Raw genomic sequence first — 18,511 nt, 5'->3', positions numbered from 1 at the left:
TCCCTGTCATGTGAGAGCACCTTTAAGAAATGGGTGTTTATAAATGGGTATGTATATAAATATCTCTAGTGAGAGTACCTTTAAGAAATGGGTGTTTATTACTGCAGTGATGTCAGAGAGTGGGTGGAGCTGGGCTGTCTGTCAGCTTTTTACTTTTGTTTTAAGCTGTTTGCTGCAGGATGTGTTTTAGTTTTCAATGTTGGAGCTGAGGCCAGACAGAGATGTGTACTGTTGATCTCTCTGCCATGAAAAGACTATCTCTTGATCATTTGGTGAAATCAGAATTATAAATGTTCTCAGTAGTGAATGTAAACCTAATGTGCTTCTGTTAAAAGGTATTTCTTGGGTCTTCTGGATGTTGTTTGGGAAGTTTTTAAGGATTACTTAGTGTTGTATTCTTTGGGGGGTGTATTTGAATTGATGGTTGCTAAGATGTTCACTGTATGTGTTAAAAAGGTTAACTTGAGTTCATAGAATAAACATTGTTTTGCTTTAAAAAAAATACTTTTCCATTTCTGCTGTACCACACCTGTAGAGTGGGCCGTGTGCTCCCCATACCACAATCTATTAAAAGTTGTGGGTCAGGTGAACTCCATGATACACTTTGAGGTTCTCTCAACCCTGGCCATAACAAATTGGGGGCTCGTCCGGGATAAAAGTCCTAAAACAAAAAGTGGGAATCAATATCTTTTGACGTTAATGGATGTGTCTACTATGTTTCCAGAGGTCATTCCAATACATAATATTACAGCTAAAGAGATTATGGAGGAGTTATTAAATTCTTTACTAGATATGGACTACCCACAGAAATACTACTAGATATGGACTACCCACAGAAATACAATCTGATCAAGGATCGAATTTTACCTCAAGGTTATTCAAAGGAGTTATGGATAGCTTAGGAATAAAACAATTTAAACCAACTGCGTACCATCCAGAATCGCAGGGAGCATTAGAAAGGTGGCATCAGACATTAAAGACAATATTGAGGGCTTATTGTCAAGATTATCCAGAGGATTGGGATAAAGGAATTCTATTCATACAGTTTGCAATTAGGGATGCACCTAATGAATCAACCAAATTCAGTCCTTTTGAACTAATTTTTGGTCATGAGGTAAGAGGACCACTTAAATTGATTGAGGAAAAATTGGTGAGTGAGAAATCGGAAATTACATTATTGGATTACGTGTCAAATGTTTTTTTTTTTTAAATTTAGAGTACCCAATTCATTTTTTCCAATTAAGGGGCAATTTAACGTGTTCAATCCTTGCACATCTTTGGGTTGTGGGGGCGAAACCCACGCAAACACAGGGAGAATGTGCAAACTCCACATGGACAGTGACCCAGAGCTGGGATCGAACCTGGGACCTCGGCGCCGTGAGACTGCAGTGCTACCACTGCGCCACCGTGCTGCCCTATGTGTCAAATTTTAGGGAACGATTAAATAAAGCAGGTGAATTGGCTAGACAACATTTAAATGTTGCACAAAATGTGATGAAACAGGTAGCGGACAAGAAATCCAAAGTTCGTAGTTTTGCCAGTGGAGATAAAGTTTTAGTGTTGTTACTAGTGGTAGGTGAACCTTTAAAAGCTAGGTTTTGTGGACCTTATCAGATTGAAAGGAAATTAAGTGAGGTGAATTATGTGGTGAAAACGCCGGATAGAAGGAAGACTCACCGAGTGTGTCGTGTGAATATGCTTAAAAGGTACTTTGAAAGGGAAGGAGAGAAAAAGGAGGAAGTTTTAATGATTCTAACTCAAAGTGACAAACCAAATCCAGATGATTGTGAATTTGACATACCTCAAATTAAATTGGAAAACGAGGATGTTCTTAAAAATTGGGATAAATTGTTGAGTTACCTTCCAGAGGAAAAACGGATTGACGTGAAAGAGTTATTGATATCATGAGGGCAAGTTTGTAGAGATAAATTGGGAAGTACGAAAATGGCTCTTCATGATGCAGATGTGGGAAATGCTGTTCCAATCAAACAACATCCATACACACTTAACCCTTTAAAATTGGCACAGGTTAACAAAGAGATTGAGAGTATGCTTAAAAATGGGTTGCAGCCAATGGAGCTCACCCATAGTGATGGTACCTAAACCAGACGGTACCCAACGGTTGTGTGTGGTCTATATAGAACGGTTAATGCAGTTACAAGAACGGACTCTTATCCTATCCCATGTTTGGAGGATTGCATTGAGAAAGTGGGACAATCAGCTTTTATTTCTAAACTGGATTTACTTAAAGGTAACTGGCAGGTACCTTTATCCTAAAGGGCGAAGGAGATTTCAGCTTTTGTGACTCCAGATGGTATGTACCAATTCAAATGTACCATTTGGCATGAAAAACGCCCCAGCCACATTTCAACGGTTAACTAACAAAGTCGTTTCAGGATAACCTATTGTGCGGTATACATCGACGATCTGGTAATTTTCAGCCAGACATGGAAAGAACATTTAAAACATCTGATGGAGTTATTTGATTGAAAATAACCCTTCAGTAGGCGGGTTTGGTGGTAAACATAGCCAGAAGTGAATTTAGAAAAGCCCAGGTCACTTGTCTTGGCCATACAATAGGCCAGGGTCGAATGGTCACACGGGATGTGAAACCAACAGTTATTGAGGAGTTTTCAATACCCTCGAGACAAAGGGAAATAATGTGATTTCTTGGCATGGGTGGATTTGATCAGACATTTGTGAAAAGTTTTGGAGCGTTATTGCTCCACTGATGGACTTGCTGAAGAAACGTCGAAAATTTCAATGGACAGCGGAGTTTCAACAGGCATTTGACTGCCTGAAAGCTGTGATAACCAATGCTCCTGTGTTGGAGAATTAGAATGGACTCTGTGATCAGATTGAACTAAAGTATCTGACTTTAAAGAGAAATGCCGAGGCGTAGAGAAATGGATGGATCGTGCAGAGACCTTCTTGTTCAAAGAGACGGTCAATCGAGAAGGATTTCAGTTGGAGGAGGAAAAACGAAAAAATATGGACTATATTATTATATCTGTTTTCGTGTGTTCTTTTAAACGATAAAGTATATTTACTGTGTGCATTTCTTAACAAATGGTGAAAAGGTGAAAAATGAAACCATCTTGAAGTTGATGGGTTTTTTTCTTGGGGGGAGATGTCATGTGAGAGTATCTTTAAGAAATGGCTGTTTATTACTGCAGTGATGTCAGACAGTGGGTGGAGCTGGGCTGTCTGTCAGATTTTTTCTTTTGTTTTAAGCTGTTTACTGCAGGGTGTGTTTTAATTTTGTTTTCAGTGTTGGAGCTGAAGCCAGACAGAGCAGGTGTACTGTTGATCTCTCTGCCATGAAAAGACTATCTCTTGATCATTTGGTGAATTCTGAATTATAAATGTTCTCAGTAGTGACTGTAAACCTAATGTGCTTCTGTTAAAAGGTGTTTCTTGGGTCTTCTGGATGTTGTTTGGGAAGTTATTTTTAAAAAAAATATATTTATTAATGTTTTTTACCAACACAATTTTTTCCCCTTACAAACAATAACCCCCCCCCGTAACAAAATAACACAAAATCGCACTGAGTAAGATATATACATGGCAAAATGGTATATTTACATAGCTTTATACACTGGCTCTCTCCCGCACGTGCCAGTTTCCCCCACTCTTCATGTTATCTCCTGCTCCTCCATCCCCCCAAGCAATCCCCCACTCCCCCCCCCCCCCCCCCCCAGGGTTGCTGCTGACCGACCTTCCTCTAACGCTCCGCGAGATAGTCTAGGAACGGTTGCCACCGCCTGTAGAACCCCTGCGCAGACCCTCTCAAGGCAAACTTAATCCTCTCCAGCTTATGAACCCAGCCATGTCGTTTATCCAGGCCTCCATGCTGGGGGGCTTCGCCTCCTTCCACATTAGCAAGATCCTTCGCCGGGCTACTAGGGACGCAAAGGCCAGAATGCCGGCCTCTTTCGCCTCCTGCACTCATGGCTCATCCACTACTCCAAATATTGCTAGCCCCCAGCTTGGCTTGACCCGGATTTTCACCACCTTAGATATTGTTCCCGCCACTCCCCTCCAGTGCCGGGCATGACCAAAACATATGGACATGGTTCGCCGGACTTCCTGAGCACCTTCCGCATCTGTCCTCTACCCCAAAGAACCTACTCAACCTCGGCCCCGTCAAATGCGCTCTGTGAACCACCTTAAATTGTATCAGGCTGAGCCTGGCACATGAGGAGGAGGAATTAACCCTACCCAGGGCATCAGCCCACAAACCTTCCTCGATCTCCTCCCCCAGCTCCTCCTCCCATTTACCTTTCAACTCTTCTGCTAGCGCTTCCCCCTCTTCTTTCATCTCTTGGTGTATTGCCGAAACCTTGCCCTCCCCGACCCATACACCCGAGATCACCCTGTCTTGAATTTCTTGTGCCGGGAGCAACGGGAATTCCCTGACCTGTCGCCTCACAAAAGCCCTCACCTGCATATATCTAAATGCATTTCCCGGGGGTAACTCAAACATCTCCTCCAGTGCCCCGAGGCTCGCAAATGTCCCGTCAATGAACAGGTCCCCCATTCTTCTAATCCCCGCCCGATACCAGCCCTGGAACTCCCCGTCCATCTTCCCCGGGACAAACCGGTGGTTACCGCTGATCGGGGACCACACCGAGGCTCCCACTGCACCCCTGTGCCGTCTCCACTGGCCCCACATCCTTAACGTTGTCGCCACCACCGGGCTCGTGGTATACTTTGCTGGCGAGAACGGCAGCGGTGCCGTCACCAACGCCCCCAAGCTCGTTCCTTTACAGGACGCCATCTCCATCCTCTTGCATGCCGCCCCCTCTCCCTCCATAAGCCACTTGCGGATCATTGCCACATTTGCTGCCCAGTAGTAGCTCCCTAGGTTTGGCAGCGCCAACCCTCCTCGGTCCCTACTGCGTTCCAGGAACCCTCTCCTTACCCTCGGGGTCTTATTCGCCCACACAAACCCCATAATACTCCTACCTACTCTCTTGAAAAAGCCCTTGGTGATCACGATGGGAAGGCACTGAAACACAAACAAAAACCTCGGAAGGACCACCATTTTGACCGACTGCACTCGACCCGCCAGCGAGAGCGGTAACATGTCCCATCTTTTGACGTCCTCCTCCATTTGGTCCACCAACCTCGTCAGATTCAGTTTATGTAGGCCCCCCCAACTCCTGGCTATCTGGATCCCCAGATACCGAAAACTCCCCACCGCCCTCCTCAGCGGTAGGTCCCCTATCCCTCTTTCTTGATCCCCTGCCTGTAATACAAAAAGCTCACTCTTCCCTACATTGAGCTTATAGCCCGAGAACTCCCTAAGAGTCTGCATGACCTCCACCATCCCCTCCATTGGGTCCGCCACGTACAGCAACAAGTCATCCGCGTTTAGCGATACCCGATGCTCTTCTCCCCCTCGGACCACCCCCCTCCATTTATTAGACTCCCTCAGTGATATGGCCAAGGGTTCGATCGCCAATGCAAACAACAGAGGGGACAGGGGGCACTCCTGCCTCGTTCCTCGGTACAGCCGAAAGTACTCCGACCTCCGCCGGTTCGTCACTACACTCGCCACCGGGGCTCTGTAAAGGAGCTTAATCCAGCTGATAAACCCTCCCCCGAACCCAAACCCTCGCAACACCTCCCAGAGGTACTCCCACTCTACTCGGTCAAAGTCCATAGCTGCCACTATCTCCGCCTCTCCCTCCTCCGATGGCATCATTATCACGTTTAAGAGCCGCCACACATTAGTGTTTAATTGCCTGCCCTTTACGAATCCCGTCTGGTCCTCATGAATCACCCCCGGGACACAATCCTCAATCCTCGTGGCCAGCACTTTTGCCAATAACTTAGCGTCCACGTTGAGGAGCGAGATCGGCCTGTACGATCCACATTGCAGTGGGTCCTTGTCTCGCTTTAGAATCAAGGAAATTGTCGCCTCCGACATTGTCGGGGGGCAGGGTCCCCTCCTCTCTTGCCTCGTTAAAGGTCCTCACTAGTAGCGGGGCCAACAGGTCTACGTACTTTCTGTAGAACTCCACCGGGAACCCGTCCGGCCCCGGGGCCTTCCCCGCCTGCATAGTCCCCAAACCCTTGCTCAGCTCCTCCAACCCGATTGGTGCCCCCAAACCAGCCACCTCTTGCTCCTCCACCCTCGGGAACCTCAGTTGGTCTAGGAATCATCTCATCCCCTCCTCCCCCCCTGGGGGCTGGGATCTGCACAACTCTTCATAGAAGGCCTTGAATACCTTGTTTATTTTCGTTACACTCCGAACCGTGGCTCCCTTTCCATCTTTGATTCCCCCTATTTCCCTCGCTGCCGTCCTCTTACGGAGCTGGTGTGCCAGCATCCGGCTAGCCTTTTCCCCGTACTCGTAGGTCACCCCCTGCGCCTTCCTCCACTGTGCCTCTGCCTTCCCCGTGGTCAACAGGTCAAACTCCGTCTGGAGCCGTCGTCTTTCCCCAAGTAATCTTTCCTCCGGGGCCTCTGCGTATCTCCTGTCCACTCTCAAAATCTCCCCCACCAACCTCTCCCTTTCCATGCCCCCTGTCTTCTCCCTATGAGCCTGATGGAGATTAGCTCTCCCCAGATCACCGCCTTCAAAGCCTCCCATACCACTCCCACTCGCACCTTCCCGTTGTCGTTGGCCTCCAAGTACCTTTCAATACACCCCCTCACCTTCCCACACACCACCTCATCTGCCAGCAGTCCCACATCCAGCCGCCACAGCGGGCGTTGGTCCCTCTCCTCTCCAAGCCCCAGTGCGGGGCGTGGTCCGAAACGGCTATGGCCGAATACACCGTCCCCTCCACCCTCGGGATGAGCGCCCTGCCCAGAACAAAGAAATCTATCCGGGAGTAGGCTTTGTGCACGTGGGAGAAGAAAGAAAATTCCCTGGCCTGCAGTCTTGCAAACCTCCATGGGTCCACTCCCCCCATCTGATCCATAAACCCCCTGAGCACCTTGGCCGCCGCCGGCCTCTTTCCCGTCCTTGATCTAGAGTGGTCCAGTACTGGGTCCAGCACTGTATTGAGGTCCCCTCCCATTATCAGGCCTCCTACCTCCAGGTCCGGAATGCGCCCCAACATGCGCTTCATGAATCCAGCATCATCCCAGTTCGGGGCGTATTCATTTACCAACACCACCCACGTCCCTTGCAACCAACCACTCACCATCACATATCTCCCTCCATTATCCACTACTATAGTCTTGGCCTCAAATGACACATGCTTTTCCACCAAAATTGCCACCCCTCTATTTTTCGCGTCCAGTCCCGAGTGAAATACCTGTCCTACCCATCCCTTTCTTAACCTGACCTGGTCCGCCACCTTCAGGTGTGTCTCTTGGAGCATAGCCACGTCTGCCTTCAGTCCCTTCAAGTGCGCGAACACTTGAGCCCTCTTCACTGGCCCATTCAGGCCCCTCACGTTCCACGTTATCAGCCGGATTGGAGGGGCTCTCACCGCCCCCCACCCCCCCCCCCGGCCGAGTAGCCATCTCCTTCTCTGGGCCAGTCCCGTGTCCGCGTCTCCCTCGCCCTCCAGTCCCCCAGCCGGGGAACCTCCATCCCGACCACCTCTTCTGTGTCCCATTCCCTATCGCCCAGTGCAGCAGCAACCCTTTTTTCCCCCCCTTCCCCCCCCTCCCCCCCTTCACCCCCTCCCCTCCCCCCCACTAGACCCCTGTCTAGCTTTTTTGCTCCCCCCATACCACTCCCGTAAGTCAGCTGACACCTGCTGACCCCGGCTTCCCCCGCCGTCCCTTTGACCCCCCCATGTGGGAGTCTCCCAATCAATCCTTCGTTCCCCGTCCCGCCTTTCTTCCCGCGCGCGGGATAAAAAACCCGCGCTTTCCAAAGCCTGCCCCGCCCCCTCTGGCGCAGCTCCTGTCGCGGCCTTGTCTCTCTCCCCCAGCCCACATAACATTTCCTGCGCGTGATTGACCCCCTATATACAATAACCATCATACTTCAACCCTCAAACACCCCCCACCCTCACAAACCCTCAGTTAGAGTCCAACCTTTCAGCTTGTATAAAGGTCCACGCCTCTTCAGGCGTTTCGAAGTAATAGTGTTGGTCCTTGTATGTAACCCACAGTCGCGCTGGCTGCAGCATTCCAAATTTCACTCCTTTCCGATGCAGCACCGCTTTGGCCCGGTTGAAACCCGCTCTCCGCTTGGCAACCTCCGTGCTCCAGTCCGGGTATATTCGGATCTCTGCATTGTCTCACTTGCTGCTCCGCTCCTTCTTGGCCCATTTCAGGCCCCTCTCTCTGTCCGTAAACCGGTGAAATCTCACCACCATCGCCCTTGGCGGCTCAGTTGCCTTGGGCTTTCTCGCCAGCACCCGGTGCACCCCGTCCAGCTCCAGCACCCTCGAAGGGGCCTCCCCGCCCATCATCGCCCCGATCATCGTGCCCGCGTATGCCGCGGCATCGGCCCCCTCCACTCCTTCTGGGAGACCCAGGATCCTCAGATTATTTCTCCTCGACCTGTTCTCCAGGTCTTCGAGTCTTCCCGTCCACTTCTTGTGTAGCGCCTCGTGCCGCTCCACTCTCACCGCCAGAACCCAAGAGCTCGTCCTCATTCTCACTCACTCTTTTCTAGACCTCCTGGATCTTCACCTCGTGGGCCTTCGGGGTTATCCCTCCTCCTTCAATAACCGCCTGCATAGGCGCCAGCATCTCCTTACGCAGCTCCTCGAAGCAGCGCTTGATGAATTCCTGCATCTCCTCTTTGTCCCCGGCCGCCGCCATTTTGCTTTTTTTCCCTCGCTTCTCCCGCTGCTCCAATGCCACTTTTTTGGCCGTTGCACTCCGGGTCCGGTCCATAAAAGTCGGTAGGGGACCTCTCTCTTCTCTTCCCCACGGGTTGTCTGTAAAAAAAATTCCGTTGGGGCTCCTCTAGCGAGCCCGAAGGTCCGTAATTGCGGGAGCTGCCGAATCGTGCGGCTTAGCTCCGCATAGCCGCAACCGGAAGTCGTTTGGGAAGTTATTAAGGATTACTTAGTGTTGTATTCTTTGGGGGTTGTATTTGAATTGATGGCTGCTAATATGTTCACTGTATGTGTTAAACATGTTTACTTGAGTTCATAGAATAAAATTGTTTTGCTTTAAAAAATACTTTCCCATTTCTGCTGTACCACACCTGTAGAGTGGGCCGTGTGCTCCCCATACCACAATCTATTAAAAGTTGTGGGTCAGGTGAACTCCATGATACACTTTGGGGTTCTCTAAACCCTGGCCCATAACACCCCCAGATCGCGATGGCCCGCCGATCGGTGGCCACCGCTGAGGTCCTCCCCGGAGTCAGATTCCCCCCGCCCTCCACCAGGACCGCCACCCCGTCTCCGAGCTCCTGCCGGGTGGTACCAGATGTAAACCATGCCGGCAGGAGTTTGGCCGGTCGCCCGTCGGAGAATTGCTGGAGGGGGATCTATTTCTGCGGCCCCCAATCGGTGGCATGGCGACCGCGTGGGTGCGATTGGCACCGATTCGCCGGTCGCCGGAGAATTGGCGGCCCGGCGTCGGAGCGGCATGGCGGGAATTTCACGCATCCCCGGCGATTCTCCAACCCGGCGCAGGCTCGGAGAATCACGGCCACAAACTTTGACAAGATTTACACATTCTTAAACCCAAGTTAAAATCAAAATATTGGGTGCATAAATCCCTTAAACTCGCCTTTTGCCTTGAGTATTTCAAAACATTTAAACATCACAATTGTTCTTACTGCACCTTTGCTACTGAGATATAAGTGTTGCTCTGCTGGTAATGAAATTGGACACATTCCACAGTAAATCAACCAGGAGTGCAGAGGAGGAAAGTTGGGCAGGACCCAGATGCAAAGACCTCTGTGCAGAAGAGCATTGGAGATCAGTCACTGAGTTGGGTCCAAGCCGGGAAGAGGATACAGCCACCCAATACAAGATATTTGATGTCATACAGATATAACACCAAGATGATCGGTTTGCCCATTTCCAATGGTCCAACCTCTTCTACCCTGCACAAAATTTGGGCCCGAAGAAGAAACCAACCTCTAGATCCTGTGGGAATGGAAGTAAAAATGGGACCTACTGGAATGTCCAGGCCAAATTCATTGGCTGGAAATCTTTGGAATTGCCTGATCTAATTTTTCATTATGAGCAGCGCTTTGACCCCTTGTAAATCATTGCCTGCACCACAAGTGGATCAATGTTTTTGGATCATCATTAGAGATTCATTCTTGGCGCACATGTATGTTTTCAGCTACTGAAGAGCTGGTTTAGCTCAGTGGGCTAGACAGCTGGTTTGTGATGCAGAACAAGGCCAGCAGCGCGAGTTCAATTCCCGTACCAGCTTACCGGAACAGGCGCCGGAATATGGTAACTAGAGGCTTTTCACGGTACTTCATACTTGTGACAATAAAAGGTTATTATTATTAATTATTATTAATACTTTAATATTTGTGATGTCACGACTTCATACTTATTCTCTTCCTTTTGCACAAAATTATTCCTGCCCTCCCCAATTTGATTTAATTTCTTGGGGAAGGAGTGACAATAAATAGATAGAACATACCAAAAGCATCTCTGACATGTCTTCCTCAATATCAATGATGAGCAAACAAGGCTCCTGGATGTTAACTCTTACTATATAATCAGGAATTAGCTGTGTCAATTTTCAGACTCCTGCGTTTTGATTGATGCTAAACTACAGAGAGTACAAATGCTTTTTTAGCTTCTTGTGACTGTCTCTCATTTAGCATATTAATGACTCCCCCTCCCCCACCTCACCACACAGGGAGACGAGAATTTTTCAGGTTCTGTGGCAACCAATGTTATTCAACCTGACCACTTGCATTCCCAAAATGATATTACAGTAATTTTAACAGGATTATGATCATAGAGATTGGTTATCTTTCTTAAAAATAAATTTAGAGTACCCAATTATTTTTTCCCAATCAAGGGACAATTTATCGTGGCCAATCGACCTACCCTGCACATCTTTGGGTTGTAGGGGTGAGACCTTACGCAGACACGGGGAGAATGTGCAAACTCCACACAGACAATGACCCGGGGCCGGGATCGAACCCGGGTCCTCAGTGCCGTGAGCCAGCAGTGCTCACCACTGCACCACCATGCTGCCCTGGAAATCGGTTGTCTATGCCCATGCATCTCTAGTTGCGTTCCTAATCAGCTATTTATCCAGTTATATTGTTTGTTATTTTATGATGAACTTCAAGCTGCTTCGGCAGCCTTCAAGCTTTGCTTCTGGAATGAGTCTCCCATTTGTTTTCTATGTTGACCGTACCCTGTCCATAACAACGAAGTGGACCAATCTTGTGAAATGCCATCTCTACTGGCACGTCTCTTGTATCTCCAAATCTCACTTCCTGCGCAGGAAGGATTGTTTTATCCGTCAAATATCCTTTATCATGTCTCCAAACACCGTCATTTGCATCACAGTTACATGTGGAAAGACCAAGGGCACAGTTGCCTGTGAAGAAAATTATGCTAGGTATTTTAACACTTCACGGTATCAAAACAATTTTCCTATTAGTAAGATTTAGCATTTTTAAATGTATGAATCCTAAACATAAAGACATGTATTTAAATTTAACTACTAGGATATTCCCACAAAAAACTTCTTAAAATAACACAACCCAATTGACCAGCCTCAAGTAGCTTTTGCAGTGTCCAGCACTGTTTCAAATAGGAGTGTTTGCTTGTTTTATACTGCTGGTGCTTGAAGGCTGTTCCAGTTATATTGCAGATTGGATTCCAACTTACACTTCTGCATGAAGATCTTCCCAGGAAGTTGGGAAAGATCTGTGTAAATCAGCAATGTGAAGTTGTGGCTACTGTGAACAGCATTGCAACATAAATACAGCAAGGAAAGGCAAACTTAAAATAACCAAATTTATGAACTCAACATTTAGAGAAACTCTCCAATTACAAATTTAAATTACGTCTGATTGTCCTCACATCATCTCTATTTTTTTTAGCATTATCTGGAAACTGAATAAAAAAGCATTGGGGAGAGGTGTATTAAATTAATTTATAATTCATGAACAAGTAAGAAAACAACAACAATTTATATTTTAATCATGCCTTTAGCCTAATAAAATTCTTCACACAGGACACCAAAACAAAATGTGACAACGAGCCGCATCAGGAGACAGGAAGTCAATGGACCAAAAGCTTGGGCAAAGAGGTGGGTTTGAAGGAGTCTCTTAAAAGAGGAAGATGGATAAAGAACTGGAAAGATGTAGGGAAGGTATTCCAGAGCTTAGGGCCAAGGCAGCTGAAAGCACGGCCACTAATGGTCAAACAGTTTAAATTGGGATGCTCAGGAGTCCAGAAGTAGATGAACGCAGGAATCTCAAAGGATTGTGGGGCTGGATGAGATTACAAAGGTGGGGAGGGGCGAGGCCATGGAGGGAATTGACAACAAAATGAGAACTTTAAAATAGACACATTGCTTGAGTGGGAGCCAATGTAGATGAGCACAAACAAGGTGATAGGGGAACAGGACTTTCTGCGAGTGAAGACATGCAGCAGAGTTTTGGATGAGCTCCAGTTTACAGAAGGCATGAATGAAGGTATAACGAGACAGGACAAAAGTGAAGCCATATTACTCAGGTAGAAATCGGTGGTCTTAATGATGGTGTGAATATTTGATTGGAAGCTCATCTCCAGGTACAATATGACACCAAAGTTGGAAACTGGATTAGCCAGGAAGAGGGATGGAATTGGCTGGGAACAGAGTTTGGACTGAGGACAATGGTTTGAGTTTTAAAACTATTTCATTGAAGGAAGCAAGAAGAAATGAAAGACTAACTTGCATTTCTAAAAAAGCAAGGGGTGTTTCCGATTCATTAAGAAGGAGATAAAGTTAGCCGTTTTTAACTATTATGTATAGTCCCTCTTACCATTCTCCCCACAAGCACATTTCCCACTGTCGGTTGAGGCTCCACCCCAGGAATTTATTTTATGCCCATCACGAGACACCCACCAACCCCAGCGCTGCTTAAGGAAGCGGATATGGCGGCATTCCAACTAAGTAACACAAAACATAAATAGTTGTTTAATGATTAAATTCTTATGGGGATGAATAGTCCAACACATTCCTAACTGCACCGTGGTATGGCAGATTGTATCAGTGTCCTTGTTTGTTATTTTTCCTATCTGTGCTCTTGTACTGTTTATATTACCACCCCTGATACATACCAGTCCTATTACGAGTCAAATCATGGAGGCAGGTCTGCACAATCATACTGAGGTTACTTTAACCTTTCAAATACCATGATCGAGTTTACCAAAGGGACAATCAGGACTGCAGCAGGTACACTTGTTGAGAGCCCTCTTCATGGTTTACATATATCAACAATTGGCACATCTATGTTCAATGCCTGACAATCATTGATATCTCAGCCATTTGGCTGTTTAATGTTAATCAACTAGTGCATTTATCTTTTTCTTCCAGCTGTAAAATAGGGTGGTACCAAAGAAACAGAAGAATGAATAGCGGCAAAAGATTTTTTAAAAAATTAACACATGGTTAGCACTGCTGTCTCACAGCGCCAGGAACCCGGGTTCAATTCCGAGCTCGGGTGACTGTTTGTGTGGAGCCTGCACGTCCTCCCTGTGTCTGCGTAGGTTTCCTCCGGGTGCTCCGGTTTCCTCCCCACAGTCCAAAGATGTGGATTGACCATGCTAAATTGTCCCTTAGTGTCCAAAGGTTAGGTTACATAGGGTTTTGAGCATAGAATGGGGATTGGGCCTGGGAAGCTCTTTTGGAGGGTCGATGCAGACGTGATGGGCTGAATGGCCTCCTATACTGTAGGGATTCTATGATTCTATGAAAATTAGTTTGAACAGGTAAAATTAGAAAACAGTACAAATAAGGTTGGTTTTAAATGACAAAATTTAGGGTTAATGACCAGAATTTGACACCTTCTTATGCCTGCCCTGCTCCAGAGCAGGCTGGCAGGTGGGGTGGGAGGAGGATGTAAATTCTAGTGAGATGGCTGAGGGACTGGAGCTGGTACTACCTGTCGCTTACCCGTCTATGCTATTATTTTATCAGTGATGGGGTAGGTGTCAGGCAGACTGCCCAGCCTTGGGTTAATTAATGGTGGCTCATGACATGATGACAGAGTCATCAGGTAAATCTGACTTTGTGAACAGGGGGGATTCCCTCCTGTTTGGGGTCCTCCTGTGCCGCTTGAAGACCCACCCCCACCATTGGAAAGTGCCACCTTGTATTAAACCCCTGGCCTCCCATTCACTGATCCCCTCACCTTGCTGGAACCTGAGTGACTGGCCCCAGTAAGGTCACTACATTGAATGCTAGCGTCCAGTGACACAACGACTTGGGAATTGACTAGTTCCAGCAGTGGCCGCTGCTCTCGGTGGAGCTTCTGGGGCTTAGGAGCTGCCAGCCATCTTATTTGCCAGCAGCATTTGGAGGTGGAGCATCCTCCCTCATGGGGATGAAGCCACAACCTCAGGCAATGAATTGCCTGACAACTGGAAAATTGGGTGCTGGTTTAGATTTAGATTTATTGCCACATGTACCGAGGTACAGTGAAAAGTATTGTTCTGCATACAGTACAGGAGATCGTTCCATACATGTTTTTGAGCCAGTGGGCAGGGCCATCACTTCTGCATAAAATTCAGTCCAATATTATACCAACAAAGCTGTTTCCAGTGTTCACAGTTTTTATTATTGGAATACAAGTGTTTGTTCCAGTTTCACAAATCACAAGCTGAAAATAAAAGCAGTCAACCCAGGCAGACATAAGTTTCCCTGAACTGACTACAGTCTAAATGTTAACATTTCTTTAAAACGACTAATAGTTAGATAGAGCCTTTAGTGTAGGTTAGCGTGTACCCCTCTCCAATGTGTTCCCCTCTCATTAACTCCACCATGGCAGCTAAATGCATGTCTTTCAATAGTGGAGTCATTGAATGGGGAACATAGTAAAGTCAAATCGTAATGATTCTCTGCTCTCAAACCACAGATAATAACCATACAGCTTCAGTGAAAAGAGAATGGAAAATCCGTGCTTCAGCAGCACTATCTAATATGGCGTAATTATACTGAGATTTGTGAATAAAGCATCAAAATGTTCATCATTCAACACTGCTATTTCAAATGGGAACTACAGAACACAGAAACAGTGAAAACTGATAAGGGTCGACTTCATCTTCACTGCCTAGGCAGCAATCTGTTCTGCTAGATCAACACCTGGCAGTGAACACACAACATAACTCCAAAGTGTCCATTAGACATTCATTACTCTGCTTTTAAACTATCTTCACACTAATTGATTTTTAAATATAATTTCACTTTTTTCCTTTTCATTTTGAACAACTACTATAAACATTAAATGAAACAGGAATTTAGCACCCATTGTAATATATTTTTGCATTAGCTATGACTATGAAATAGTTGTAATGGGGTTCAGAGTTACTTACGCTGATATACTGTTCACAGTACTTTGAGGTCTCTGTTAAAGACTTGAGTTGGTCCAGGGATGCCTGATTGTAATTGATGGTTCGAGAATAGCACCCGGCATCTTCGCAGGGAGACACACGAATTCGATCCTCTGAATCATGACCTATCACAGTAATGCCTTAAAAAATAGAGATTGTAATTTTCAACACACAGACTGTTCATTTAAAAGCAAATGTAATAGTCTATTGTAAGGCTAGTATGAGTTTGTTTTCACTACTGAATTAATCCTTCAAGGTTTGCTGCTCTTCTTTTCAAACATCTGGCACATTTGTCCTAACAGTCCCATAATATTTCAAACCACCTCACTTTCTTAGTATGGACATTCTAATTATAATCTTTGAGCAGAAACACCCTGGTCCACACTAGTACACCACATCACAAATGAACAATGTGTAAATCACCCATTTATGTTACGGCAGCCCAAAATACAATTTCAAAACTACAAATAAAACACTGACTGAAACAAAATAAACCTGTGGACACAAAAACAGAAAATACTGGACAATCGCAGCAGGTCTGACAGCATCTGTGGAGAGAGAAGAGAGCTAACGTTTCGAGTCTGGATGACTCTTTATCGAAGCCTGTGGAAATATAGTTGACCTGCTACTGAATTTATCTTGAGACAAAACATAGCAAGTTTTAGAAATCTATTCATCATTTGTTCTACTTTTTTAGAGCTATCTCAAGGATCATCCTTAAATCCACATGACTATCTCTTCTACATCTATTTATCACAGGAAAAGCTAAAATAATTTAATTTGTTTAAACTTAATTCTCAGTAACCCTTTTTTTTTTGTCATTTCAAAAGTCAGATGCTGAAATAGACTGCCTGTATTCTGTTTTTTTTTTAATAAATATTTTATTGAAAATTTGTGGTCAACCAACACAGTACATTGTGCATCCTTTACACAACATTATAACAACACAGATAACAATGACCTATTTTATATAAACAAAAAACAAAAAATAAATAAATATTAAATAACAAAAATGAAAACTAGCCCTAATTGGCAACTGCCTTGTCACAAGCTACACCCACCCCGCCCACCCCACCCCCCATCCCTCCCCCCCCCCCCCCAAATCCTGGGCTGCTGCTGCTGCCTTCTTTTTTCCCCCATCTATCTATCCGCAAGATATTCGACGAACGGTTGCCACCGCCTGGTGAACCCTTGAGCCGACCCCCTTCGGACGAACTTAATCCGCTCTAGCTTTATGAACCCCGCCATGTCATTTATCCAGGTCTCCACCCCCGGGGGCTTGGCTTCTTTCCACATTAACAATATCCTGCGCCGGGCTACTAGGGACGCAAAGGCCAAAACATCGGCCTCTCTCGCCTCCTGCACTCCCGGCTCTTGTGCAACCCCAAATATAGCCAACCCCCAGCTTGGTTCGACCCGGACTCCTACTACTTTTGAAAGCGCCTTTGTCACCCCCATCCAAAACCCCTGTAGTGCCGGGCATGACCAAAACATATGGGTATGATTCGCTGGGCTTCTCGAGCACCTCGCACACCTATCCTCCACCCCAAAAAATTTACTGAGCCGTGTTCCAGTCATATGTGCCCTGTGTAATACCTTAAACTGAATCAGGCTTAGCCTGGCACACGAGGACGACGAGTTTACCCTGCTTAGGGCATCTGCCCACAGCCCCTCCTCGATCTCCTCCCCTAGCTCTTCTTCCCATTTCCCTTTTAGTTTATCCACCATAATCTCCCCTTCGTCCCTCATTTCCCTATATATATCTGACACCTTACCATCCCCCACCCATTTCTTTGAGATCACTCTGTCCTGCACCTCTTGTGTCGGGAGCTGCGGAAATTCCCTCACCTGTTGCCTCGCAAAAGCCCTCAATTGCATGTACCTGAATGCATTCCCTTGGGGCAACCCATATTTCTCGGTCAGCGCTCCCAGACTTGCGAACTTCCCATCCACAAATAGATCTTTCAGTTGCGTTATTCCTGCTCTTTGCCACATTCCATATCCCCCATCCATTCCCCCCGGGGCTAACCTATGGTTGTTTCTTATCGGGGACCCCCCCAATGCTCCAGTCTTTCCCCTATGTCATCTCCACTGTCCCCAAATCTTCAGTGTAGCTACCACCACCGGGCTTGTGGTGTAGTTCCTCGGTGAGAACGGCAATGGGGCTGTCACCATAGCCTGCAGGCTAGTCCCCCTACAGGACGCCCTCTCTAATCTCTTCCACGCCGCTCCCTCCTCCTCTCCCATCCACTTACTCACCATTGAAATATTAGCGGCCCAATAGTACTCACTTAGGCTCGGTAGTGCCAGCCCCCCCCTATCCCTACTACGCTGTAAGAATCCCTTCCTCACTCTCGGAGTCTTCCCGGCCCAAACAAAACCCATGATGCTCTTTTCTATCCTTTTAAAAAAAGCCTTCGTGATCACCACCGGGAGGCACTGAAACACAAAGAGGAATCTCGGGAGGACCACCATCTTAACCGCCTGCACCCTCCCTGCCATTGACAGTGCTACCATATCCCATCTCTTGAAATCTTCCTCCATCTGTTCCACCAACCGCGTTAAATTTAGCCTGTGCAATGTGCCCCAATTCTTAGCTATCTGGATCCCCAGGTAACGAAAGTCTCTTGTTACCTTCCTCAACGGTAGGTCCTCTATTTCTCTACTCTGCTCCCCTGGATGCACCACAAACAGCTCACTCTTCCCCATGTTCAATTTATACCCTGAAAAATCCCCAAACTCCCCAAGTATCCGCATTATTTCTGGCATCCCCTCCGCCGGATCCGCCACATATAGTAGCAAATCATCCGCATACAAAGATACCCGGTGTTCTTCTCCTCCCCTAAGTACTCCCCTCCATCTCTTGGAACCCCTCAGCGCTATCGCCAGGGGCTCAATCGCCAGTGCAAACAGTAATGGGGACAGAGGACATCCCTGCCTTGTCCCTCTATGGAGCCGAAAATATGCCGATCCCCGTCCATTCGTGACCACACTCGCCACTGGGGCCCTATACAATAGCTGCACCCATCTAACATACCCCTCTCCA

The 18,511-nt window shown here is 46.9% G+C and overlaps 1 protein-coding gene across 2 annotated transcripts in view; it reads right to left on the bottom strand.

Annotated features, from left to right (window-relative positions):
* Positions 1 to 18,511, bottom strand: part of LOC140425098 (uncharacterized) — a 71,051-nt gene that overhangs the window by 21,234 nt on the left and 31,306 nt on the right. For both annotated transcript variants that reach the window (XM_072508999.1, XM_072508998.1), the window contains 3 exons: positions 15,448 to 15,605; positions 12,897 to 13,023; positions 11,276 to 11,461 (listed from right to left, as the gene is read on the bottom strand). In XM_072508999.1, the coding sequence (XP_072365100.1) occupies positions 11,276 to 11,461; positions 12,897 to 13,023; positions 15,448 to 15,605 (471 nt within the window). The remainder of the gene's footprint in view (positions 1 to 11,275; positions 11,462 to 12,896; positions 13,024 to 15,447; positions 15,606 to 18,511) is intronic.

The sequence above is a fragment of the Scyliorhinus torazame genome, chromosome 6 (assembly GCF_047496885.1).
Source record: "Scyliorhinus torazame isolate Kashiwa2021f chromosome 6, sScyTor2.1, whole genome shotgun sequence".
Classification (NCBI taxonomy): domain Eukaryota; kingdom Metazoa; phylum Chordata; class Chondrichthyes; order Carcharhiniformes; family Scyliorhinidae; genus Scyliorhinus; species Scyliorhinus torazame.
This window is presented reverse-complemented; position numbering and strand designations above follow the sequence as displayed.